The 27733-nt window shown below is 43.0% G+C and overlaps 2 protein-coding genes across 5 annotated transcripts; one reads left to right on the top strand and one right to left on the bottom strand.

Moving 5' to 3' along the window:
• Window positions 1-9: 9 nt before the first annotated feature.
• Window positions 10-25852, top strand: tfb1m (transcription factor B1, mitochondrial). Of its 4 annotated transcripts, none has more exons than XM_051391004.1 (8): window positions 10-45; window positions 1109-1255; window positions 1820-1971; window positions 2163-2271; window positions 2359-2510; window positions 4188-4307; window positions 23675-23802; window positions 24846-25852. In XM_051391004.1, exons 2-8 carry the CDS (start codon window positions 1120-1122, stop codon window positions 25123-25125), a joined length of 1077 nt encoding a protein of 358 aa, XP_051246964.1. In that variant the 5' UTR covers window positions 10-45; window positions 1109-1119; the 3' UTR covers window positions 25126-25852. The 4 variants fall into 4 exon arrangements, with proteins under 4 accessions (XP_051246964.1, XP_051246949.1, XP_051246955.1 ...); XM_051390989.1 differs by having other exon boundaries at window positions 28-71; XM_051390995.1 differs by having other exon boundaries at window positions 35-62.
• On the bottom strand, window positions 11279-16305 carry LOC127358097 (claudin-20). The gene is made up of 2 exons (XM_051391007.1): window positions 16089-16305; window positions 11279-15375 (listed from the first exon to the last, which is right to left on the bottom strand). The coding sequence occupies exon 2, from the start codon at window positions 15182-15184 to the stop codon at window positions 14453-14455; it is 732 nt and encodes a 243-aa protein (XP_051246967.1). The 5' UTR covers window positions 15185-15375; window positions 16089-16305; the 3' UTR covers window positions 11279-14452.
• Window positions 25853-27733: the final 1881 nt, after the last annotated feature.

Genomic DNA, 27733 nt, shown 5'->3' with positions numbered 1-27733 from the left:
TTGGATACTTGGACGTCAATTCAATGACGAATGCGGATGTTTAAGGTAGGAACGCTAGACCGGTGAGAAACGTGGGTAAACTCTGATGTATTTCCACCTCTGTGTGCTCATTCCGTTGTGTGTAGTTTGTTCTTACTCTTATCTCGGTTTTTAGAAGCTACTATGAAGTGTTCCTTATACATTCGAGTCTTTTAGCACGGGCTCTGCTCAAGGTGTTTGGACTAAAAGCTAACATTAGCTGCAAATGCTAATAAATGTGTGTGAGTGTCACATCTCAGTGTGAAGAAGAGTGAAGTGTTCAGGTTTAAATAGCTGGACTGTATGTCGCTGTCATCCCGACCTGGCACTGATGTGTTGTTGAATTATTTTGCAGCTAATTTGACTTAGTGTGTGTCATAGTGAACAAATCGTAATTATGCCGATTTAATGACTGCTAATTAGACTGACTGGTAGCAGCAGTTAAAGTGTAAACAGTCTCATCTGTGGACGTGTTTTTAAAACGTGTTGTGAAAGAATAGGTATGCTGTATTTTGTGTCTTTATTTAAGTCATTTAGTCTTCTGTTGGATCACCACTAGGTGGTGGACGAGCTCACATTATAAGACAGCAACATAATAGCTCTTCAGCACTAACGCCTCAGCTTAAGACTAGACATTGGAAATCAATCCTATGACCTGATAAAGAAGTAATTGGAAGTGATAACGGTTTAGACCAGACAGGAAGTCATAGATTAAAACTGTATGCTCTGCATACTATGTGTTTGCATTGTTGTTTTTAATTTAAAGGTCAAATAAAGCCCACTCAACCACTTTGCCAAATCACTATTGTAAATGATATTAAAATAAGGAAAAACTCAACCATATGTACATTGCCTCTACAGTTCTATAGGTCACTCCTGACTTTTCATCATAACTTAAGAATACTGTTACTGACAGGTTATTATTACCGATAATGTTGCACACGTTGCCCTTTTCAGTATTGTTGGACATTTATGCTTCTCAGCTTCTGAATTGCTTTACTGCTGAGGATCAATCATAGTTTCTCTCACCTTTTGTGTGTGTGTGTGTGTGTGTGTGTGTGTGTGTCTGTTTGTTTGTTTGTGTTCACAGTGTTCACCTGAATGATGGCTGCCTCAGGGAAACTGGCGTCTTTCCGTCTGCCTCCCTTGCCTACTGTGGGTGAGCTGATAAAGCTGTACAAACTGCGAGCTGAGAAACAGCTGTCCCAGAACTTTCTGTTGGACTTGAGGCTCACAGGTTAGTCTGCCTCACTCGCTCGTTCTCTTTCTTTCGCCCTATCTGCAGTGCACCAATACCCGCTTGCTCCTGTTCTTTGTTCCTATGTCTACAGTGTGCGCACAATAGTGTGTTTTGTCAGTGCACTTGATTGCACAGCTCCACATAGCCTTGTTTCGTGGCATTGAAACCGACAGGCTTTTCTGTATGGGTGAGGTTGAGTAGATCTGCTGCTAATGTGAATGAACCAAGTCAATTGTTTGCAGTCCTTGCGGAGCTTGAGCCTTAATATAATTATCAGTGATGCAGTGCTGGTCTGATCTGCTCTCCTGTCCTTGGACAAGGTGACTTGTTAGATTAATGCATCTCATCTTCATCACACAGAGGCAGACAGGTATTGCAACCTCACACACTATTAATCTCAATTTAGGTACCCAAGACTCCGATATGGCCATTTGATTGGAGAGTATTGTGTAATTTATATGATGCATGGGTTGAACTAAGTTAGTATATAATTCACTGATTGCATGCAAAAATATTGATGAAACGCACTATTGAGTTGGTCATCCATCTTCATCTTTTCAGACAAAATAGTGCGTCAGGCAGGCAATTTGAGGGATGCCCATGTGTGCGAGGTGGGTCCTGGCCCCGGAGGTCTTACCCGTTCCATCCTCAATGCCGGGGCGGCAGACCTGCTTGTGGTAGAGAAGGATACACGCTTCATCCCAGGACTGACGGTACACTGAGCAGCCGCAATGCTACTAGCTTATGCACAATGTTATCAAGGTCACTGGGTCATTGAGCAGAGAAAGTCCTAACACCTTCACCTGTCAGTTACATGAAACCAGTTAATAATAATAATTGGCCACCCGTAGAGTTTGTTTGTTAATTTTTCTCATTTAATGTCATATCGCAACCATTTTCACAGCTGTTGTCTGAGGCAGCACCTGGGAAGGTGAGGATTGTCCACGGTGACATACTCACCTACAGAATGGACCGAGGATTCCCCCCAAATATCTCTAAACCATGGGAGGAAGGTGAGATTGTGAAATCGTGCGAGCTGTTACGGTGGTTCTGTGCAGTAAATCCATGGAACTAAACTGTGCACGCGTGTGGTTCCACAGATCCACCAAACCTTCACATCATAGGGAATCTCCCATTCAATGTCTCGACCCCGCTCATCATCCAGTGGCTGGAGAACATGGCTAACAGAACAGGGCCCTTCGTCTACGGACGCACGCGACTCACACTCACTTTCCAGAAAGAGGTCGCAGAGGTGGGTAAACACTGTTGCATGTTTCAGTTTTCAAGGTGTATATTTACCAGGATGCATCTTTCTTGTCCAGCTGCCAAGAATCAGTCCTTGAACTTAAAAAACCTTTTTAAATTGTGTTTTAAAACAAAAATGTATCAAAGCTTTAATACCCTATGTAGTCTGTCTAGCTTTTTTGCTATGCAATCACCACTGTATGAAAATATTATGTAATGAATAGCTTATTTTATTGTTATGATTAAATATTGATTTCTTTTTCCATAATTAATCATAACGTCCAACTAAAATCAAGAAATCTGGAGTGTTTTATCATTTAGGCCAGTCAAATCATTCAGAGCAGGATTTGTTTTTTCTATTAACCCTCAGAGACCCATGGGGTTGTCTGCGTCCTCATCCGACATTACTGTTTTTCAGAGGCTGTAGCGGGCTCAGTTTTAAAGCTAGTGAATGTACTGCTGTTATATGAAACTAGAAGATCTAAGGCATCCTTTGGTACCAACTATGGTGCTTGTCAGGAAGGGGGTTAGATAATGCTCCAAACTTAGGCTCAATTTTGGCTGGGGAAAACTAGCATGGCTATTTTCAAAGGGGTTGCTTGACTTCTCACCTCAAGATCTGTTAATGAAGATAGATACCCATGAGTCTCTCTTATGCAGACATGCTCACTTTATCCCCATCCCATACAGCTTTTTCCTGCAGTATATATGTGTTATTGCCACCTATTCTAAAAATGGTCTATTTGAATATTTCTGCATACTTTGTTCCCTACATAGTATTGGAATTGCATAAATTAAGTATGTCTGGAAAGCAGAGATTCTTGTTGATTCAATGAGCCCATTTGTGATGAGGTTATTCCCCATAGTAGCCACTCCATCGTAGTGAGACCACTTTTTGAAACTGTGACCTCCAGAATAATCACAGCCTTGTGTAACCACAAACTAGACACCTAGGGCATTCAGATGATGTATTGCTCTCATAGGTATATTGACAATAAGGGGGTTTCTGAGCAATTTCAAGAAGAGAAGTTCTGCCATCCAATCCCTGAAAAATGCAATTCTTACAGGAATCTCTACATATCGATTTTGATAGCAGCATGGGTTTTTTTTATGGTGTTCCTCGTGATCTTGGTGTCTCACTGTGGGATTTTAGACCATTTTAATCAATTCTTGAGTGGGCAGAAAGGGTAAAATTTTGCACCAAATCTGTGTAACAAATGATATCAACCCAACGTTTGCTGCACCAATGGCTATGACCATCATATCATATCATATCATAATATTCTAAGCCCTTATACACTGTAAAGTTTCCAAATTTGAATAGGCGCCTAACCACAACAACAGTGTTTATTACAGATTTATGACTAGATTAAATTGACACACACTGCTGAGCCGCATCTTAAATTAATCTTCAGGTTCCGAGCCTTCAGATGATGTATACCACTTCTGTGCTGTTGACCTGCTATCTCCCTCTGAAGATCCCCTACCCCTCCTAAAAAAGACAAAAATGGGTCTATGACACATAAAAACACAATTAGGACAAACTTAAATACAAATCTTTTTCTCAATTTTTGATCTTTATGTGTTTGGTTACGAATAAAAACAACTTTATATGACCTCAACAATTAACGTTGTCTTGGTGAATATGCACCACTAATTGGTATTAGTTTTCTTCTCCATCCAGAGGTTGACGGCCAGCACAGGCAGCAAACAGAGGAGCCGTCTGTCCATTATGGCTCAGTATCTCTGCACAGTCCGCAGCTGCTTCACCATCCCTGGACGGGCCTTCGTCCCTAAACCAGAGGTAGGATTTAACTTTGTTGAAAATACTAAAATTAACCACATCAAAGAAGAAAAGCAATCAGGCAGTGTGTTATGGCATGTTTGAAAAAAGTTTTTTCCACACGTGTACTCTCTCTCGGGGTGATATTGAAATAGGATTTCTAATTTTCAGAACACAATTAGCAAAATGATGTTATGTTATGAGAGTCGAATGTTGATTTCAACCTTAAGAGCCAGTGCTGAAATAGCGGCAGATGGGCGCATTACTATTTCACAGTTCTTACCCTATTGTAGGATAACAGCAGGGTCTCCTCACATCTTCTAATCTCTGCTCCTCTTCTGGTCCCATCTGAGTCCCTCATCATGTCACCATCACTCATCCCTCCCTCACTCTTCTTGCTTTAAGGCTTCATTAAGACTGTGTTGAATCAGTGTTGTCTCTGTTCTGTCTTTGGACCCTTTCTGGGTTGTAATGATGCCTGGTGGGTATTTGAGATGTGGCGCGATCACACTGCGCCTTGTAATGAGGGCCTAGTTCTTTTTTAGGACCAATTTCCCTCTCTCTCTCTCTCTGCGTCTTTCAGCTCATGCGCGTGTATCAGTGGCGAAAGAAAGACATTCACTCTTACATAATATGAGAATGCAAGGATTTTTAATTTATTTTCCAGGGTATGGATTTATAGTAGGACTAGGGGGCACACATTAAAAAAAATAAAAGTAATGCTGCAAAATGTGAAATATCAGTGTTGTCTAATAGACAGCTATGTGTTGAGATTTCAGACACACAACTCTTTTGACAGACTCAGGAGCTCTCTTACATCTTTGTACAAATGAAACCGTGTTTTTCTTTTCCTAAATTAAAGGATAGGTGTTAGGCTGATGTCAGTGATGGACTATTGGTCCCTTGAAAATGTCACAGCTCTTTAGGAGACCCACTATTGGTAAATATTTAATCTCCTGCGTGGCTTAAAATGCAGCAGAGTGAATGGGACCAGTGCTGATTGTTCATTCTCTTAGAAGAAATGGCTCCCAATGATTATTTCATCACACTCAGCTGCCTTTCTGTGCATTTTTTTTTTTACTCTTGAGTGTTTTTGTGTGTGTGTGTATGTCTAACTGTAGCTTAATGGATTTCAGCATGCTTGTCTGTGCTGTAAAAGTGCACACATCTGAGTGTGTGTTATGCATGCAGTATGCAAACGTGAACTAAGTGGACTTGCAAGCGCGTGCATGCACTGCAGATGAATCCTCACCTCCCACATGCCCACACAGGCCATCTATCCCCACTAAATGTTTTAATGGGCACTTGGTCGAATTGATATCATTAGGAGAGATGATGGCTGTTTGATGAGCAGGCCTCCTGCTGCTGGTGTCCTATAAAAGATCAGAGAGCACATAGGCTATATTAATGCTATCGTGCTCTCTGCATTGTGGAGGCCTCTTTTTACTAGTATGCCATGTAGTATAATTCATAAAAAGCTCTATGGCTCTGCATTGTTTACTGGTGCACACCAGAGTAATTACAGTGCATGAACAATAAAAATGTCCTGCCTGATTTACAGGACAACATCAAAGCCTGTGGAGGGGGGATTGAGGTTGTGACACACAGGAATATAGACTTCTAGCTAAAGCAGTCATTTGTATATAAAGCTGCCCTATATAAATAAAATCAGGTTGCCTAGAAGAAGAAGTATATAGAAAATACAGGAAGGTATTGTTATAGCATAAATGCATAAGTTCTAAAGAATACCATCTGTGGTGTTCATACTGTACACTGCTTATAAATGATAATGGCTAAATACCCCCATTTGTAGGTAGTAGTTGATTAAAACGGGGAAGTAACACTGCCAAATATCAAAGGTCTCTCCCTCAATATCCCCCTCTTTATGTCCGTCTCTCTCGGTTACTGCAACATGTGCGTGCCTTTTCAGGGAGTCTGTGCGACTGTGCCTCGTACCTATAGCCAATAAATCGGCTCAGTGGTGTCTAATTGTTGTAATTATCTTGTCTCCACTGAAGCTTTGGGATCACCGATTGTGTTAATAAAACAGCAACTGGGATTTGTTTTTGTCTGCTTTCGGGGTGTCTTTGTCGTGGTCTGAACCTGAGGCTGTGTTCTGCTGTGAGTGAGTGAGTCATGGCTAACCTAGAACACGTCCGCTCAGTCATGTATCGATATGATATATCTGTATTCATGAATACTTCTGTAGGTGACAGGTTGGTCACCAATGGCAACTCTCCTACACGCATAAAATAGACAGCAGCAGGTGCAATACAACATGTATGAAAATTAGTGGAGTGTGAAAAACCTCTGATGTGGCTTTAATACTGTGTAATCAAACAAACAGCGAGTCACAAAGAGCCAGAGAAAAACCAATGAAATGACTGAACCTTTCCAAATAACCATGATGAGCAAATAGCTTCAGCTTAAAGGCGGGGGGGGGGTCGGTTGATTTGAACCTATAGGATCTGGCCGGTGCAGGATAATGGGATAATGAGAAAGGGAAATGTTGAATCCATTTTACATTAGCAGCTGCTGGGGCCCATATTGACGTGGGGTGGGCAGATTGGTTCTTATCCTCGCTGTTTAATCTGTCTGTCTTGTCCTTCTCGCCCCCGGACTGCACCTCTCTTGTGTCACATTGAGTGACTGAGATTGTCCTTGAAGGTTTCTGAGAGCAGCGATTGGCTGCTTTGATGGTGTTCCCCCAGGCTCCGAGTGCCCTAGGTCTGTCCTGCTGCAGATCACACCTGCCTCCCTTTCCTTATTAGTCGCTCTCCTCCTGTTAATTCTCACGGTGACAGACAAATTGAGTGATTTTTAAATTGCTTTTGTCATTCACAGCTTTACAAATACCTGAAAAGGCTCTTTAAGGAAGTAAACTGAGAGTAGAAACTGCTTTCCTGCTGTTGCTTTAGCCGTTATACATATTTCTAATTTGTATTCTGGCCAGGGGTCAAGGAGTTTTAGAGTGCTCTCTTCCATCAAGAATCTGTGTCTTCAACACGGACACCCAGTCATTCAGTTTCATCTTAACAGCCTCTTTACGTAGAAAACAGCTGATTTGCTAAGATTAAAGAGCGTGTGTTGACTCACTCGTCTCTCTTCCCCTGCCTCTCTTCCTCGACAGAATGTGATTAAAATCAACTTCTGTCCGTCACAGGCAGGTCTATAAGTTGCGCAATAGATGCTTCATCACGAGCAACCTGCTGTCACTTCTGTAGAGCTCCTTACAGAGCTCCGCATCTTACTAACAATGGTGTTATTCATTAGAAGAAATTAGGCATTGAGAAGTGATAGTGTGAGACTAGAATACTGAATGATACAGGTGAAAAAACTGTAAAAGGAAAAACTGATTGGGGATGACAATAAAAATAAAAGATGGATAGACAGGAGACTGGAAACTGGTGAGATAAATAAATAAAGGCAAGAAAAGAAGTCTGGTGAGTCTAGGCGAATGGAAAATAAAATAAAAGCGTATAGAGTTTGGATGTGAAATGAAACAAAAGCTGGAAAAGGATGTAAAAGCAGCGAAGCTTCCTCCACACGAGTACAGAGCGCTAGACGACAGATTCATGACAGAGATCGATCTGAAGGGAGAGTGAGGCGTACCTCCAGCAGATGGTTGTCTGGGCCAGTCGTCATCTCCGCTCTGAGTAATGGCTGCATCAGCCATCACCCACCAACTAACTGAGCCTCGCAGGAGGAGAGCCCTACAGATGTTCGCCTTGTACACAGTCGCCGTCCAAGAGCACAGACCAGATGAGCAGAGTCTAAATTAAATTTGTTGATGCTGCGTTGAGCATCAATTACTGCTGGCATTTGTCAGGGAGAGTTTGGACTTCTGCTGTAAAAAGCCAGCAGATACAAACACACATTCATTCATCATATATTTTTAATGTGTTCTTTTTTTTCAGTGGCTGAGGTGTCAGCAGCTTTTTCAAGTGTTAAAATAATCATATTCTTAGAATTCAGAGGGTGTCTCGGTGTCGAATGTGACCCACCTCAGTCCATTGTAATGCAGTGGCAGGCTCGGTGATGGATTCTGTCTCTGTGACCTGGAGTGGCCCGGCTCTCACCTCAACAGTAAGAGTGAAAATCAACTCAGAGGGACTGCACTGCTTTCTCACCTCCCGCCACATATTGTACCGGCAACACAATTCATCTAGGCCTATTCCTATCTCGCAAACGGGGTCAAACGCGGTATCAAGAGTATCGGGGAAAGTTATTTCAATGACTCGTGCCAGCGCAGTAAACGCCCGAGGGCTTGGTCTCAATACATCACAGAACCAAGGTAAAGAAAAGCTAAAAATACTCCCCTCCTCCTCTCTCCTTAAACAAAAATGCCGAGGTTGGCAGAGTTGGCTTATAAACATCTCCAGAGATCTATTGCTCCTCCTAACAAGAAACTGTGCCGAGCTCACTCAGAGTCAGCGCTCAGAGTTTTAGCAAATTCAGCTTCTGTTTAGTTTGTGAGCATGCCAAGAGAATATGCAGGTATTTTGAGGAATAATGCTAAAGCCCTGGCTACATCCCAAGGACAGAGGGTCAGCTTCAAATAAGTGAATCGCTATGATACACTGATAACTAAAGAATCTGAAGAAAAGCCTCATCACTATGGGAGGCATCAATCTATAAGCTATTAACTTTGAAGGGTTATATGAACTCTCCAATTTCAGGCTTTTTGGAGGGATTGAAGGCGTGGGTTGGTGGGTGTGTTGTGTGTGTGGTTTTTGTACATGTTCTCATGATTGTTTCAGCTAAAAAAAAACAATTACTTTAACTGACAATTGCGTCAACCTTCCTGTCCATGTGTCAAAGTACAGTGATCATTTTTATTAAAAAAAAAAAAAAACTGTTGTCCACACCTTTCAACCATTTAGCCTCCCTCACCTTCAGCTCACCGAATCCTCCCAGCCACACGTCCCGTCCCGCGCTCAAAGCTGAAATATTAAAGGGCCTCCTTTGAACTGTCAGAGTGTATTGTTTTCCTACAAGCGCTCCTTTTGTCATCTCCACAGCGTTTACTGCCTTTCTCAGCAGTTAACTGCTCAGCCAAGGTCGTTGCTATTATTCCCTCAGCCTCACACGAGCACCCGGGACCAGAGGAGGGAGAGCCGCTACAACAAAGGAAGGTCATTCTCCCTCAGTGTTGATGACCGCATTATATCTCCAATATGAACCTTCACGAGCATAACTGCTGTCCAGAACAAAGAGCCACGAGCGACATACAAGAGCGATTTGGGGGCTCACTGTATTTTGAGTAATGTGGGGGATCGCTAATGGAGTTTTGGTGAGCAGTGGCATGACAGCTCCCTAACATGTTCCCATATCCGTCTCGCTCTTTGTGTCTGCAGTCATGAATGGTCCAGTGAATCAACGCTCTTTTGTGGGGCTTCATTGTCTTCAAATATTTCTTATTCTGTGGTTGATCTGTTGGAAAGGTTACATGCCCGGTCCAGGAGGTCAATAAAATAATCAGCGAAATTGACGTGGCAGGGAAGTTCAAAAGAGAAGAGCCCTGACGCATGATTAACCCCTTGCCTCAAATTGACAAGCGCTCACCTCCCCTCATCTAAGCTCACATTCCAGATCTGTCATAGCGGCAACTTGGGGTGAGAGCCTTTGATGGAAAATGTAGGTTAAATACACAGAGGAGCAGATCTTATTAGCGTTTCCCCACGAGAGGAGTAGTTATTTGATCTGCACTCTTGTTGCATAACCAAGAGGAGTGGGAGAATGAGAGAGAGACTTGAATAATCCATGTTTGTTTCAGGAAAGCACATTCTCACTCAGCCGGTGTCGACGAGGCTCCAATCAGCTGTAATGAGAGCTGTAAAAAAGGATTTAATGAGCGCTCCATCTGAACTGTATGGGCTACAGTGTATGACACACATGTTAAAGTTGAGGAATATAATGTACAGTATTCTGATTTGAAACAAGCTCTGATTAGGCCAAATACATTTTAATTCAGCAAGTTGTGCAAACTTTGATCATTTTTAGTAGAAGTTGTGGTTTTAACATTTATTTTGTTTATGTTAAGTTCAGGTGGAACCAGAAATTTTGGCACAAGGGAGGCCAATTTAATGAAACACATTTGCAGGATGTGATGTTTGTTTCTAAGTTTAAGATCTTTATATCGAAGTCTTTATTATAGATAATTTCCCGTGTTCATGTGTTTGTCCCGTTTCTTCATTTCATGGATTAAAGCCTCACTGATACGATACACAACAGGCCAGTACTGATATTTGAGGGTTTAAAATCACTTAATAACAATCAGCCAGTACGCACACAAACGTGAACAGTTTTGATTGGAACAATTTGACATGTCTTTTTTTCATTTTACAGCTGAAAAATAAACTTTTCAGTAGGTGCATCTTGTAAATATTTTCATTTTCGAGTAATCTGCCAATTTTTTTCTTGATTAATAATTTGAAAAATGTCAAAATTGTGAAAAATATCACTATCACTGTTTTCTAAAGCTCAAGGTGATTATTTTTATGTTGATTGACTAATCTATTTGCGCCTTATGTGAATGTGTCACACACAACCACTTACTGTATGTGTTATTATTTGATTTTGTGGTCATCTTTAATGGTTGTCAGCTCTATTTATTGTCCGTAAACTCGTGACTCTGAGTCAGATACACCAGACAACTGACTCCCATTCCCTTAACCTCCCAGAAGTGTTGTTATTTGGTTTGTCTATTATACTGTCATCTCAGGAAGGAATTATTGGAGGCAGTGGGAGTGGTATTTAAGGTAGAATTCCTTTTTCAAAATCCATTTGCACATAGTAATGTTTTATGGATGCATATTTTAGTTGGACTGATACTGCTCCTGGGTGCTGGCGTATGAGCAGCCTGCCTGCCTGCACTCGGCACAGCCTGTACTATCCAACAATCTGTAGATTTGGCAGGAGGATGAATGCCATCTTCATCCTTATCAGCCGCACACATCAGAGCACACATCAGACTACATACAGTAGGTATGTTGCTTTCACAAAATAGTTTTATTGGTAAAAAATAGAACTACTTGCACAAGCACATTGAGACAACTGTATCAGAACTTGTGAACTGTTCATCATCACAAATATGCTGTGGCAAAGTAAGAAGTGCTAAAGCATCCACAAAAATAAGCTGCAATTATCAAAATGATAAATCAATGTCTTGTTACAGTATATGCAGGAGAGTTGTAACTCTTTAGACTTTTAGGACCTAGTCACTTTGCACTCTGGCCATTTATAAGCTAATGAAATTGCGTGCTGATGATCAAGCTGCACAGCCACAAAAAAGAGAAATCTCTAGCTCGTATTTCCCCTGCTGAATCCTTTCAGACAGAAGTCGTTCCCTTTATTTTCCAGAGTGCCAGTTGTGTTATGAATTTGTACTGGTCCAGGGAGCTTGGAATGCTCAGCCATTTGAAACAAACTGCTGTCAAGTAAAGTAACACAAGAAAAGGTGCATTGATTTGTCTTCTTATAAAGAAGATATGGTATGAACTTGATATTGTATTTTATATTGAAACAATCAGAGGGAATCCTGATCCCTCAGTAAAAACGAACACATTAACAGCATAGATACTTGTGTACAGTTATCACAGACTTACAGTGAACCAGAATTCCTGAAACAAATATATTATTTTTATTCATTTCGAAAATACCAAACTTGTATCTTTCCAATTAGAATTCTCATGCCCAGTGAAGTCTTGCTGTGCTTTGGGAAATGAGGATATACAGAGGATTTAAAATAACCCTCGAAAGCTGCACTGGACTGTACACAGGCATCTAGTTGACTTGAGACTTAGTCTGGCAGAACAAATCACAAATCCATAAAACATTTGCTAATGTATAATTCATGTACAAACAACGCAATAAAAAAATAAACAGAAAGAACTCCAGATAGTATTAAAACGTGTCCTCATGAGACGATTTGGCACATTCTCGAAACACTTAACGTGTCAGTATTAGTTGATGACATGGCACATTCTTTACTTTGTTTATTGCATTGGTTATGGTGCCTGGGCAGTGAGTTATTGTCAGGAGGCCAGATCTGTCGGCTATAGTCTGTGCTGGGCAAGATGGCTAAGACAGGTTGGGGTAGAAACCCTGACCCTAGAGGGCTGCCAGGGCCGGCAGTGGTGCCCACAGAGATGCCCGTGGCGTGCCGGCAGCAGCCTGCAGGTGGCGAGCTGGGCTTAGCCATCTGCTCTCCCCCAGGAAGCTGCATGTTTATGAGAGAGAAGGAGAGAATGTGCAGTTCTATACATCACAGCCAAGGCCTGTCTCAACCACAAAAACAATATTCCTCCGATATCCCTCCCCCCAGTAAAGAGTAGACAAGCTCTGGAACATGACTGTGTGAAAGCTTAACAGTGCCACTGACAATACAGAATGAGTAGGTGGGAGTTTTGTTTTTGCGTGCGTGCGTATTGGAGCGGCTATGCTTTCAACATGCATCAGCTTTCTCTTGTCAGCGATCACATCCATGTGACATGTGACACAAACAGGACAGAGGGAGTGGGGACTGACAGGTAGGAAAAAGAGGAATGGTGGCATAGTCAATTGGCTTCAATTTAAAACACTGAGACCGTCTGCAGGTGCAGGCTGGAAGCATATGCGCACTGCTGACGCACTTGGAAAACAAGTCACATATGGAGAATGACTCAAACCTTTTTTAGCTGCCTGCCACACAGCTACCCAGTCCACCATGACTCGAGAAGCTTCTCCTTTTCTGCTTCGTTTTTTGCCTCCCCGCCGCTGCACCATTAAACACCCTCTCATCCCTGTGAGACTACTTGCACGGTATAGACACCACAGCAGTGGGCAGCGTTTTCCACGTAACAGGGATGCTGCCTCGTGTCACTGGCTAATAAAGGGGATTAGTGAAAGTAGTGTGAACAGAAGCTATGATTAAAGCTTATGGAGCCATAGCAGGGGAAAAAGATGCCCCCCCTTAAACAACTTCGAATCACTGACTGACATGCACATACCCCCAGACAATAAAGTCATTTGAATGCCGAATTCTGTTTCCATGGCAGTGCAGAGGAGGATGACAGGAGTGAAAAGCACATGCAAAATGCCAGCGTGTCTGAGTGTTTACTGTGTACAAAAAGACATACAAGAGCATGAGTAAGTGTGTGGGTGCGCACGTCTGAGGGCGTACAGGAATGGGTAGATGGATTGGGATGGGTGGCTGCTCCTTACAGGCAGTATGTTTTTTTTTTGTCTGGGTGGAAATACAAAAACAGCATATCAGATAGTCCACTCTGCTGAAGGATTGAATCTCCTTCTATTAATTTCTCTCCATCACTCTCATATTTCCACCTGCAGAGAGAGAGGCAGGCAACTGCTTGTCTGCATTTTCTGTCTCAAATCCAGCCCAGCAGCCTACATCCACTCCTCCTGACAGTCCTCTTTGAACAGTTACAGCAGGGTAATGTTTCTACAGCTTTTCAGGCACAGGCATTTTGTGGCTATGTCTCAGTCTTCTACCAGGCATTCCGCTGTATTAATACACAGACAGGCTCCACACAGCATGCTTTAGAGGCAAAATATCAACATCATTCTAGTAGCTAACAAAAATATGACCATTTATTTCAATCAATTCCATGTAGCATTCTAGTGGATAAGTATACGAAAAACTACAATGGCTTGCTATGAAAGGGTTTTCCACCTACTGCTCTCATGTTATATTGCCTATTTTGTCAACTGGGAGGGAACCAAACGATTGTAAATAGCAGCTAAATGATTGCTTTTTTTCTTTCAATTCAAACCTTTGGCAAGGGGAAAAAAATCTACACAGAAGGCTTCCTTATTTGCTTAATCCATTCCCCCGGGAACTCTTTCTGTGATTTACTGATGAAGGATGTCTGCATTTGGTTAGCGGCTTCCTTCGATGCTGCAGCACCTTATCCTGGCTCCTTACACATTCACACTGTTTGTTCCAAGGCGCTGCTTAGGGAATACCTCCACTGCTTGTGCTTGCAAAACAAGAAAATGTAGAAGAGCAAGATAGAGGAGAAGGGAAAATGAATTCAAAGTTGTTGCCCTCCTTTATCATTTTTTCTCCACCTCCATCTGGAGTAGAGCCTAGTGTGTAGCATCAGCCGCGATGTTTCCCCTCAGGCTCGTCTCCCTTTAGCCGTAGCGCACACAGCGCTGCTTTATTACACATAGTCCTGCAGGCTGTAGCCAGTCTTATTGTCTAATGGGGAGAGAGAGCAGTACTGGTGCTGGAGCTCCTGCTGCTGCTGGAGCAGCTGTTGCTGCTGCTGCTGCTGGAGCAGCAATTTGTCAGGGGGAGGGAGCAGGACCAGGTCCTGGGGGCCGTGCCTCTTCCCCGAGCAGGACATACAGAAGATACACCCCCCCATGAAGAGGAATCCTGCGGAAACAAAGGCCACGTACACAGCACCCCCAGGCTCAAACTTATTGCTCTCGGGCACACTGGAGTCCAGGAAGTTAGTGATGACCTCGTTGGTAAACCAGGAAGCAGGCACCAGACACAGAAAGCCTGCAGCGACAAAGCAGCCACCACTCGCAATCGCAGCGTGCCGCTTGGAGCGCCGTCCACCTCCCCAACGTGTGCATTTTAGTCCCAGGGATGCGAGGCAGAGGCCCATGGCAGCCAGCACGCAGCAAAGAACCATGGTGGTGCGAGCAGTCTGCAAGTATGCAGGCAGCGAAAGCACAGAATACTTCAGTGTGCAACTGAACATGCCTGTGCTGTACCATGTGCAGTCCATCCACAGACCCTGCATCTGGGAAATGGCTGTGATGATGTTGGAGCCCACGTCTGCGCTGACTTTCCAATTGGGCAGCAGAGTGGCCACCATGGCACCCATGATGCCCAGCAGCGCCAGGACAAATCCAAATATCTGCATGCCCGTGGATGCCATGCTTCTTGTCAAGTTGATGCCGCTGCTGCCGCCTCAGCCCTTGTCCTCGCCAGGCAGCATTCACCCAGCGCCAGCCAGGCTCGTCGACCCCACTGACCAGCCGCCTCTCTCTCTCCCCTCCCTTGGTGGTGGTACACCAGCTGCCAGTCAAATCCCCAGTTCCTCAGCTCTTCAGCTGCGGCTGCACTGGACTGGAGGAAAGAGACGGAAATCAGAAATTTAACTGAGTGGGTCCCCTCTCGCTCGCTCCCTCCTTCTTTCTCCCCTCATTCACCTCACACAAGCACAGACTTTTCTGGCTGGAAACAAAGGGGCAGCATGAAGCGAGAGATAAGAGCTGGCTCTGGCTGACTATGCTGTAGGTAAGCAAGACGCTGGGTGGTTTGCTGTGCATGTGTGCATCTTCTATGTGCTGCCTTCTCCTTCTCCTTAGCGGAGCCCCATAGAGCTGTTATTGGAGAGGGAGAAATGAGTTTGTGGTATTTGCAATGCTCAATAGCAATGTGGACTTAAAGCTGCAGTGCCCTCACCCCACTCATATACTGTATATTCTAGCACTTTAATTTCAGAGCTGTTTGCCTAATAAACTGAGCCTACCTTTTTTAATCACACAACGGTATCTTTAGGTAAAGTACCAGTTTATTCAATAGGCTATAGTCAGCCGCTAGAATTAAACTTTGTGAATGTACCAGTTATTTTGGATTACTATTTTGTCGGACTTCCTAGCCGGCGCTTTGTGCTCTTTTCTCATGTAACAATAAATAGGTCGTTCCAGCTTTGAATACATAATCTCGAAGCTCAGTCTAATTGTTTGCTGTTGTTTTATGATCCAAGAAGGGGGGAGTGGGAGTGGGGAGTGGGGCGGGGGGGGTGTAGAAAAGGCGATGTTGAAATAATCCCTTACCCCGGCTGGTGCAGAGCTGGCGCGTCACGTTGTTCGCAGTGATTCCTGTAAACACACAGAGTCGCACACTGAGAGACAGTGGGCTGATGAGGGGGCGAGGAGGAGAATACAGCCCGGACCACGGATCCATTCAACCCATCCATTTCCTTAGCAACAGTGTATCAGAGGACATCCCCGCTCTGTAGACCACACAGCCTTGGCCGCAGCCCGGGAGAAATAACCGTAGCGCTCTGGCTGTCTCCCTCTTTCTCTCCTTAGCTCTCTCTCTCTCTCTCTCTCTGCCTCGCTCTCTCTCTCTCTCTCTCTCTCTCTCTCTCTCTCTCCTCGCCGGTTTGTGTGTGAATGTGTGTGCGCGCAGTCTCTGCCTCACAACAACAACTTTATAAACCGCCAAACCGTCACCTCCTCCTGCCATGACAACCAACCGTCGAATTAACCCGATAGCAACGGATTATTTAACGTTACCGCTTTCTTTCTTTCTATGGACAACGTGTTACTTTTAATTGCCTATTTTGCTTGTTTCTTGTCGTCAGTCTGTACAACTTAATCTACCCTCTAAAATTCGAATGATTAACAAACTAACCCTAACAAAAATTAATAAACAGATAGCTAAATAACTAGCGTTAACTTAAGCTAACTAAACTTCGTTATCTAGCAGTCATTTATAAACGCATTATAAAGCTGTAAGAGTCAGTTACAACTTAATTCAGGGTTCTCACCTTCCTCTAGAGGTGTCTATGTGGAAAGCTTTGGTTTTATTTGGCCGGGTTTTGCAGTGTCTGTCATTTCTGGAGGTGAATGTCATTTGTACAAATATAATCAGCAGAAAATGTGGCTCCATAAACAATGTCCATACTCCCTGTGAGACATTGTTTTATTCCTTCAAAGAGATTGTGCCGATGACAAAAACCGAGTGCCATAGCTAAAATGTTGTACTTTATATTGTTCTTATTGTTAACTGTCTGTCTTACTAAACTTATATTTCCAGTCAGTCACATGTGATTAAGCATAAACTGAACTGAAAAGTTGTTTCTACACTGCAGTAACAGAGTTTAGTATATTAAGACAACCTCTGAATATTCTTTATCTGGAGAATTTATTTTCATGATAGTTACAGTAGAAATACTTAGGAAATGTCAAATATATATATATAATGTCCTCATCATGTCAGAAAACTAAATTATGACCACAGAAATGGCAGCATTTCTCACCTAACGTGATATGAATAATGAATGTAGTTTTGCACAATGGTATTTGTTAATCCAACGCAACATCATTCGTCTCTTCAAACTTTATTCGGGCTGGGGAAAAAAACCTCTTCTTTCTGTGTAATGTAGACTAACTAACAAATAAATAATTAAATCCATCCCATTCCTGCATTGAGCTGCTCAGTAATCATCATGCAATGCCGCTGTTGTTAAAAGATAAGAAATTGCCAAGATGCACAATCCAGATAAGATTTCTAAACATAGCCTCACTACACAACTGGTCAGGGTTATCTAATTAAGACAAAGAAAAATCTGCTATCATTACGACCAGATGAGCTGACCAGAATTGCGTTTCTACGAAGCTTTGTTTGTTTATGTGTCGGTCCAGAGGCCAGAGGAGCATGTGGACCCCACCATGCCAAAACAGACCCTCCCTGGGGCATAATTTTCATCAGGCATCAGTCAGCAGGAGCCTAAAACTCACAGCTGCTACCCTGTCTTTGCCTGTCTTTCCTCTCCTCTCTGTAGAGGACATACAACAAGGGTGGGAGTGGCTAGGACGGCCTTGATTCATGAATGACAAAAAGGACAAAATGAGAGAGAGGGGGGGGAATCATACAGGACTAATAGACCTGATACCCTTGGAAACGCAGATGTGTGTTGCTATTATTTTTGCTGCATGGGCAAATAAGCAAAAACAAGCCAGCTGTGGGAGTTTTATTTTCGCCTATCCCCCCACTTACAGTATAACGACCAGGCATTGACCACAGTGATGTGTAGCCATTACGTGTAGATAGGTTGGTAGCGATTGATTTGTTTAACTATTGATCTGTTTGTTTAATATGGCCCGGTGCTCCTTCCAGCAGTTGTTTCCCATAAACTACCCCTAAGAGACCCTTTCTTAAAATGAGATCTGGCCAGCACACGGGGATGGTGCTCACCACATTACCTCCAGTGTGATGTTGGTGTCGACCTTCAAGACTACATTCTCAGAACTCCTGGGATGCCACTGCAGGAGGAGGAGACATTTTTCAGATTTCTATAGAGACTTGACTACAGTATGGGATGTGTGACCTGTCTGCTTGTAACCGATGAGACGTTGAGTGCTGATGCTGGTGTTGTTCTGTGGGGAGTAAGATAAATAAATAAATAGATTATAGAGGGAGTGGATGAAAAGGGAGAAAAAGATGGAAGGAGAAAAAAGCAAAACCCAGTTAACATACACCCGGTGAGTGCAGATGTGTGACGCTGTGATGTGTGAAGATATTGCAGGCTATTATAAGCATGGTCCCCCTTATTTTATCACCTCACAGCAGAGCTCTCTAGCCTTTCTGCAGCATAGCTCTGAGGCACAGCCGGACCAGCCGTGCTCCCTTTTACCCACACAAGCGTCTTTTATCGTTCAATTTGCATTTTCCTCTTTTATGTCCTCTCTTGCGTAATTGGTTTTTCGTGCTCATCGTCTTGCAAAGGCGGTTTGTTCACAGCAGAGATGCAAGGTGTCGTGTGATAGCCGTGATGTCGCTGTCAATGCAATCTTGTTGTGGAGCAAGGGCCCGGGTCCAGTTTCACCCAACATAATATGTGTAAACCCGTCCAAGCCAAAACACTTGTGACATGTTGCAAAATTACCGGCACTGGCTTGATTAATGAGTCTCTCCAGCTTACTCCATTAAGACTGACTCCCAAGTGAACAATGTACAATGGTATTTATGACTTATTTAAGTTATAAACTTATTTTCCCATGTTGTCCCCATTTGCTGTTCCAGTAACATTTTTGGGCAAAGTTCAAGCTTTTCTATGACGAAAGCATCTCTCCAAGGAGTTGATCTTGTTAAAGTGTAGGGCTACAGTCTTGAATGTCCTGTGTGCATGCCATGGGCGATTTCATGGGAAGTGCACTGGGCTGCCTGCTCAGGAAGCCAAAGCCCTTCCTCCCCAAACCCCTCAAGCAACATCAGCCTAGTATGTTCAGCGGCATTGACTGCTGCCTTCTCCTCTCTGAGAGGCTGTCTTCCTCCACTGATGTAATGGAGGTTGTCTTCTCAAGGTATTGTCATGATTAATGCAGCTCTTCTCCCTTTGGTTGCAGGATCTCTGTGAGCTTTTTTTTCTCCTGTATTCCCTGGCTGTATATAGCTTTCTTCCACCCCCCTGCTCTTTCTCAGAACCTGCCTGCCATTATGTAAGTGCAATTGTTGGTGGTTCAGGTACCACAGTGGCTGGTGCCCCAGGGCCCCTGCCATCTCATCTTGGTTACGCTTAGAGGGACATGACAAATTACTGCTCACACGCCATTGGGCAAGAACTGACCAAGAAAGAGACATCGGGGGTGGAAATGGGGAAAGGGGAGCTTGAGAACCACAGAGCAGAGCTGGAGTAATGGACTTCTCTGCTGAGCTCTGGGAAGGTCAAACACATGAAATATATTAATGCACAAGTATGTTAATATGGCTGTAGGACTTTTGTCAGAAAAGGTCTTGAGTTACAGACAAAAGTAGATAGAGATCTCTCATATTTTGCCCTTTTCAAATACTCTACCAGGGAATTCAGCAGTATAAAAGCTTCTTTTTACAGTAGAAGTGTTTATCAGATTTAGTATACCATATATAAGGGAAGAAACAGGTTCAAAGTGTAAATGTAAATGTTTAAAGCCTTCATTTTCAAAAGGTCTGATCAGATTAGCAGGATTGAGAGTCAGAGCGACAGGAAATTTCATGAGCTGAGCATAGATCCTTACATAACAATCTAATTTAGGGCCCGAATTAGTGGTAACAATTTGCTTGTTTTCCCCTGCTACATACAGTGGTTTGCCCAAGCCTAGTACTGTCAGAGCAATCCAGTCTTTGTCTGCTTTGTATGTATGATCCTTACTGCCACCCTTGTAAAAAAAAAAAAAAGAGAAGGAGAGAGAGATAGGAGAACCCGAGCGAGGGGGAGATATTAAGCTTGTCAGATAGGGTCAATAAGTCAGTCTGCTACCCCAGTTCAGGATCTCCCAGCAGATGCAAAGTATTTTAGGGGTTTCGGGGGAGGGCAGGGGGGGAAAAGGCATGTTCATAGCACCTCAGTGGAGGGCCCAGGTGACGGCTCGTGATTTAAGACGGGGTTTCCTTGCATGTTGAGGTTATCAGTGGAAAGATTAATGGCAGGGAGCAGGATATATTCCAGTGGTGCTACCTAGTGAAGCCATGTTGCAAGGCCATATATAAATCATAGCAGCAAAGTGAGTTGGACAAGCTGATGGCTGAAATGCTGCTGCATGTATAGTCCCCATATCGACTTTTCCCCTTGATCCTCTCTTAAATCATGAAGTGCGGAATATAAATGGCCTAATTATTCCAGCAGAGAGTGAAATTAAAGACATTCCTTTTTATTGCTGTTTCCTAACAGATGGTGGTCTGATCTTGCATCACCAAAGCACTGATAGAAGCAGTTTGCATTCCAGATATGAAATTCCCGACAAAAATGTTGATGTGACAGGTGGAGGAATTGTTCTAAACCAAATGATGGAGCCACATTTCTTAATGCCCTTGACAACACCTGCCACATGGCCTTTGTATTTAAAATGCATCATCTGAACTAAAAGGGTTAGTGTATTAATAATGAACACATCAAGACGAAGCCAAGGCCATTACTGACACAAATAAACCATGAACTCATCATTCAACGTTAGACTGCGTTAAACATGACAAAAATCGACATTAAAATTAAAGATGAGGTTTACTTTACAGCTGTACAGTACACACACTTACAGCTTCAACTCACAACATCCTTTCTGTCTCCGTCCACATCGAACCATCTAATGCTGAACCCGGGAGTTAGAAGCTTTCTCTGCACTATTATTGCACCTAGCCTCCAGGGCTGTTGAGACTAACAGTCTCCAACACTGCCGTCCCATTAAACGCCACTGCGGCAGGAAGCTCAGCAGCAGCCAGGCATTTCTACACAGGGATCTATAGATCTGATAAGAGATAGTACTGCGGTTTACAAGTGCTCCCGAGCGCTACCTCAGTTGTTCACAGAAAAGGGGAATCTAAACAGCTCATTAGAAATCCTTAGCGCGCCTTTGGACTACTTTAGTTTTCCTCCCCTAATTATCGACGCCAGCCCCAAGCCCAGGAAAGCAAAAGGCAGCTGTGAATGAGAGTGAGTCAGACAATCCAGAAATACAAGCCTTGAGGATGGAGGAGCTCCGCAGGGCATATAGTCTGAGCCGAATTAGATGTCCTTTTTTATTTTACCTCTGTGTATGTGTTTGTATGAGTAAGGGGGGGAGGGGAGTATGTCTGCGGGTGTGTGTTTTTTGCATGTCTGACTTGCCTTTTAAATGTTAACATGCTGCGTAACATTCCCATTCGTGCACCTGCACACTTTCTCTCCTCTCATTTACATACCTGCACATGTACTGTATGCAACATCTGTCTTCTCCGTCGTACGTCTTCTCAGCTTGTGTATCCTTCATCAAAAAACACCCTATTCCACTTTCAGATTTCAAATTTATTTCTATTCACATTGACATGTGAGCTACTTACTGTGTATAGACACTTGTTTGTCTCTATAAAAAGTCTTATCTGAAAAAGCACTCAAAGCCAAGAAGCACTTAAGTACAATGAAATGTATTCTTATTAAGACTAACGCTGCTGATGCCCCATTGTCAGTCTGCTCAGCCAGTCTGAGTACAGTCCCTCTCAGTGCTCCTTCACCAGAGAAGTAAGGCTATTACCAACTATAGAAAGACAGACAGGCGACTGCTCTGCGCTGCTGCCCACTGTCTGGCTGTGCCATTGGTCCGCACACATCATCAGAGTATCTCTCTGATTGTGCAGTAGACCCTCAAGCTATAACTTGCAGGACTGAACAGCATCATGTGAAACGCCCTTGAAAGATGATGGCCCTCTTTGTGCTGAAAACGCACAGATCCAGAGATTCAGAAATAGTCTTTTAATGTATTTTGGTTCTTCTGATCCCATCATGGCATCAGAAGATGAAGAGAGTAGATGATCCTTTGAAGGGGAACAATAGAGTGAAGAGAGAACGTGTGGATGTGTAGATGTGTGCTTGTAAAGTTAAAGAGAGGGTGAGCTAGGCTTTGCAGAGTCAGGCACAATAACTTCAACAGTGTGTCATGTCAGTTTAGGGCTGAAACAGGAAGGATCAGTACACACCAGCGAGTGAAGAACTGGAACCAAGGTCACCAGTCCTCAACAGTACAGTGATTCCCAACCAGGGGTACTTGAACCGTAGTAGATACAGCAGTAGTTGCCAGGTGTATGTGGAAAGATCATAGAGTAACTCAACTAGATTGAAAAAAATAGAAATTACATTTAGAACGGAAACAAATATCCATACATTGAGTCAGCTGCAACACTAAACACAACATGTTGTGATCGAGTGTGTGTGAAAACTAGGTAGCGAGTGAGCTGAGGGGTATGCCAGAACAGTTAAAAGACGACATAAATGGTTGAAATAGCTAAAAGTACTGAGGTGACAGTTAAAATGGTTAGCTTAAGGCAACAGAAACGTATCTATTATTACTAAAAAGTAATAAATAAATTGTGAAATGGTTAGCTAAAAATAATGCATAGACCGATGAAATAGATAAAGCGGATGGATAAACAATTGGATGGTGAAATAGCTATATGCTGAACTTTACAAAGCCAGGGATTTAGTGAGAGTAGTGTTTCCATGACTTTCTTTAATGTTTTTTTTGTTTCTCAGAAGGGGTTAAAAGCAAGTAGCAGAGAATTAGTCACTGTGCATCTGTCCGCTGAGCCTCCCATAAAGCAGGATATGCGCTCTGTGGCTGTCTAACGTACCCATCACTTTATCTATATATGTTCACGCTCCACTGGTTTCACTCTCAGTGGGAAGGGAAGAGCTGGATGGGCAAAGACAGTGGGATGAAGAGAAGAGCGCTACAGTGAGTCAGGCTCATAGGCATTAAGAAACTCAGTGGTGATGCAGCGACAGGAAAAAAAAAGGAGAGAGGCTCAGTTTCTATGGTCCATCGCACAGGTGTTACTGTGGCAACTGGAACTGGCTCGCCAGCCAGCCATGCTGCGTCATCTTATTTTCTGCCTTTCCTCTTTTCTTTTATCCCAGTGTGTTGATCCCTCTACCTCCCCTCTCTCTCGCTCTCTCTCTGCCCAGCTTTGTATTTCTCCTACTATTTGTCAGGCAACCTTTCATCCCGGCATTTTTCTCCACACTTTGCATGCTCCTTCCTCCTCACACATACCTGCTCTCTCCTGACACTTTTTTCCTCTCTTCATTCCCATGAGCACACTCTTTGCAATCTAGTTTGAATGTGTGCTAACCCCCTGCTGTTTTGATTCCTCTCTCCGTGTGCGTGTGCGTGTGCGTGTGTGTGTGTAGGTGGACGTGGGAGTAGTTCACTTCACCCCTCTGGTTCAGCCCCAGATCCAGCAGCCCTTCAAGGTGGTGGAGAAAGTCATCAGGAACATTTTCCAGTTCCGCAGAAAGTACTGCTATAGAGGAGTAGAGTAAGCACAATTATACAACTTGATGTAGCTTGTAAAGCATCTACCCTCGCTTTCCCCTCTCTCTCTCTCTCTCTCTCTTCACTTTTTAATCATGTCTCATCCTCATCTATCATTCTCTCTCTACATTTTTCATTCTGTTTTCTGACAGCATCTCATCTTCATCTCATCATTAATTAGAGTGTTTTTTTGATTTGCTTTTCTTGGTCACACACACACACACACACCACTCTGACAAAGACATAACTTTTGAGGTTTTCAGAAACTAAAGCATGCACATCAGCACACACTCAGGCTCTCTTTGAAACCACTAGCAACAAACCCACACGCCCACATGCATGTGCACGCTGCCCATCACCCCCGTGCCTGTTAGGAAAGTGTATGTAGGCCCAGATAACAATGGAACACTGGCTGTGTGAAAGAGCGCAGCAATTATGAGTCATTGAGGTGGCATAGGAAGACGAGGCAGCATGTTTTATGTAACTGCAGTGGGTTGGCGGCAGAAGCACCAAATTGGAGAGGAGGCACCAGTGCTGAAGCGCCTAAAAAGCATCTGTACTCCAGAGTGTGTGGAATTGGCTATTGCTCACCAACCTGCAGAGAAAGAATACAGAAGAACATGTTAGGCAGGGAAATGTCTTTAAAAATAAATGGCTACCTCTCTGTAATGAATATTTTGAGAGGGAGAGCTTTTCAGAGGGAGAGCCAGCACAATCAATGCAAATTGCTCATTTAAATTAAAGCAGCCCCTTTTATTGTTAGCAAAGTTTGTGTCTGTGTGAGTTGTGTGTCAGTATCTACATCCCTTGACTATGGAATATGGCAGTAGAACAAATTAACAATTCATGAGCAGTTCTAGCCCTTTGTGTGATTTCAATTAACTTCACAGATTTGAAATAATTGCTGAGGGATAATTTCTTTCTGTTTGAACTTTATAATGCCATTAAACTTGCATGATCATTAAGATATCAAAGCGACCTGAGTGTAGGAATCTGTACTTCTCATGTACTGTATCGTTTCTTCACGTTTTCTATTTTCCTCCCCAGAAACTTGTTCCCTGAGGCGTGTCGTGTTGAGCTGACACAGGAGATGATGCAAAACGCAGACGTTGACCCCACTCTACGGCCCACAGAGCTCACTATACCCCACATCAGGGCTTTAGTGGATTCCTACGCTCATCTCTGCACCCGTGAGCCCAGTCTCCTCAGCTACGAGTTCAGAGAGGAGCTCAGACTGAAGCACCCCAGCGGGCAAAGAAACACACCAACGGACACATTTAATGACACAGTAACCGGCACACCACCAAGTCCTCAACAACTCAGCTGAAAGAAAGGAGAAAAAAAAAGCACGGGAACCAAGAGAAGCCTGTTAATAGCCTCGGTTAGCGCAGGGAGACAACAGACTGCTCTTAGCTTTGACATTTCCACCTGGCATATGCATGCATTTTTAAAATGTTTTTTCCCTGCACCCAGGGAGCAATAGGTAAGTTGGTATACATGAAATCCTGGTACGGAGGAAACCACAAGGCACATAAAGATCCTGGATGGGTAGCATCAGCTCCATGACCTTGTTCCAGGATGGGATGGGATTTTGGGGAGAATAAAGAAAGTGTGTTAGTCACCCACAGTAGCTCTCTTTAAGAGTATATGTTTTATGTCCCAATTCTTACTTCAGATCCAACTTGCATAACACCTCGTCTTGTGGGACCTGAAAGAAATGTCAGAGTGTTTTCAGGGTGGTTTAGAGAATGAAAACAACACGGCAGCGCCATATCCAGGCCATATTTTTCCTTCCACTATGTACTGTATTACTTAGTCATTTGGGAGACAGAGCTCAAAGAGAGGAGGAAAGTGGTGGGAATTAGTCTGCTCCAGAAAGACTGTTGTTGTATTAAAGAAAAAGGAATTGATGCCTATATTTAAAAAAGACAAATGAGCCAAATTAATCAAGGACGCCCTGATATCCCACACATTTTTTCATATTTCTTGTACAGACTGCAGCATTTAAACATGTATGTTGAATAAATCTGACCCTGGTGTCGTTATTTAAGGTTTTCTGTGTGTTCTCTTTGTCTCCTTTTTTGAATGCTGGAGCAGATAATCACCAATAGAACATGGCAGGGCTGTTGCCTGCCAGTGTGGCAGATGGTATGCCATGGTTGCCTTGCCAGAGAGAGACTTCGCTCAGTTTTGATGATTGGTGGGTGTTAATCTCCAACTACAATAAGGATTTCATCAGATCTACATGGCAGATAGGTGAGATAGATGTTGGCAGCCGCGATGCTGTGTGTTATTATCCAGATACTCAAGCGACCCTGAAGAAAGATGATGGGTTTTTATTTTGGAAGATTGTATGTGTGGGAAGAGATTGCAGAGTGGGAACTGACGTTACGCACAAGTGGAAGGTAAAAGCTGCTGAGTGGACACACCTGGCTACGCAGTCGTAGGGATGTTCCGTTATGCCACGCTGTAATATTTGTTTGGACTGTGTAACGCGTAAACGTTACCATCCACATTTTATCTCCAAATAACACTTTAACTGCCTAAAATATATCAATTAAAGGCAGAAGAGGCCTGCTGGCTACCATTTCTAATCCAGTGTGCTTGAACCTGCAACTACAGGTGAGTCAAAACTACAGTCTCCCTACAAATCAGCTGTCAGGTATCAGACACATATTGTACAGGCGTGTAACTTTACTTTATTATTATCATTACTGTATCAGACACGTTTGAGTCTGAGGTGGTCAAAAGTCTTGATTTTATTTTTTAGCCACAAATTGAAAAAGTGTAATAAAAGTGTTAACATTAGACTTAGTAATGCAATGTGAAATACTTCGTCTGCAAAATGGGGGATATTCAGGTTCTCGCTTAAAGGTTTGTGTCAATTCAATGTAAACAGTACTGTTAAACGCACTGATTTCACAATTTGACATAAGTAAAAGTACAGAAGTATTATCGGCTAAATGTATCAGCAAATACGTAAACATACTCATTACTTATTATATTCAATTAAACATTTATAACAAATTATATCAGTCATATTCATAAGAAGCCATGTTTTGTATAAAATATTCATCCAATCCAATCCACTTTATTTATATAGCACGATTTTAACAAGGTTTCCAAAGTGCTGCACAAAAATATATACAAAAACTATAATTATAAAAAGTGTAGTAAATATAACATGCCCCTCTGAAATATAATGAGGAATAAACTGGCATCAGGTACAACAGATGTGTAATATGATAAAATATTATACATGCTAATAGATATGTGATGATATGAGTTGTCTAGACTCAACAGCAAAACACTGATAGGTTAGAGGTGATCGGAGGACAGTTTATGTTTTTCAGTTAATCCCAGATACAATTAGTGTGAATGATTCTGGTAAAAAGTAGTACAGATCAAAAATAATCCTCAGCCCATCACCCTTCAGAATTAAGCTGCATGGCTTTTAGTGTGGTTTTAAAACTGTTAAACTGCCACAGCTGTCGGTCATTGCATGGTAACCTGATAAATCACACCAGACCTGAACTAACATAATTTTATCCTTGTAGCCAGCTGACAGCTGGCAGTGTAGCTGCTACCCAGCCACCATCATGACAGACTCACTCAGTGATTTGTCACAGATTGTGAAATGCAGTGACTCTAAAATGGTAAAAGAGCACAAGATGCTTCCCCGGTTTCTCTGCCAGCATTACCTGTCCACACATATTTGGATGTTTCATCATCATGCCTGGCTGTCTGGTAGTCCTCTGCACCTGTTTACCATGTCAGGAAATAATCCTGTGTGGCTCAATGTAAACTTAGCTAGGAGCTAAATACTAATCACAGTCTTAGATATAGCTTTCCTTGTGTGGCCCAGCGGAGTGCATGAAAGTGAACAGGTGGTGGGTTGGCAGTAGGTTTTAAAAAGTGTCTTAAAGGATCATTTC

This window comes from Dicentrarchus labrax, unplaced genomic scaffold (genome assembly GCF_905237075.1).
Source record: "Dicentrarchus labrax unplaced genomic scaffold, dlabrax2021, whole genome shotgun sequence".
NCBI lineage: Eukaryota > Metazoa > Chordata > Actinopteri > Moronidae > Dicentrarchus > Dicentrarchus labrax.
This window is presented reverse-complemented; position numbering and strand designations above follow the sequence as displayed.

What these genes read in the sequence shown, in the direction of transcription:
- tfb1m (XM_051391004.1), top strand. Translation starts at nt 1,120, where the DNA reads ATGATGGCTGCCTCAGGGAAACTGGCGTCTTTCCGTCTGCCTCCCTTG. An exon ending in GCTTCATCCCAGGACTGACG is followed by an intron (nt 1,972 to 2,162) that starts GTACACTGAGCA and finishes CCATTTTCACAG; the next exon opens with CTGTTGTCTGAGGCAGCACC. An exon ending in CTCTAAACCATGGGAGGAAG is followed by an intron (nt 2,272 to 2,358) that starts GTGAGATTGTGA and finishes GTGGTTCCACAG; the next exon opens with ATCCACCAAACCTTCACATC.
- LOC127358097 (XM_051391007.1), bottom strand. Translation starts at nt 15,184, where the DNA reads ATGGCATCCACGGGCATGCAGATATTTGGATTTGTCCTGGCGCTGCTG.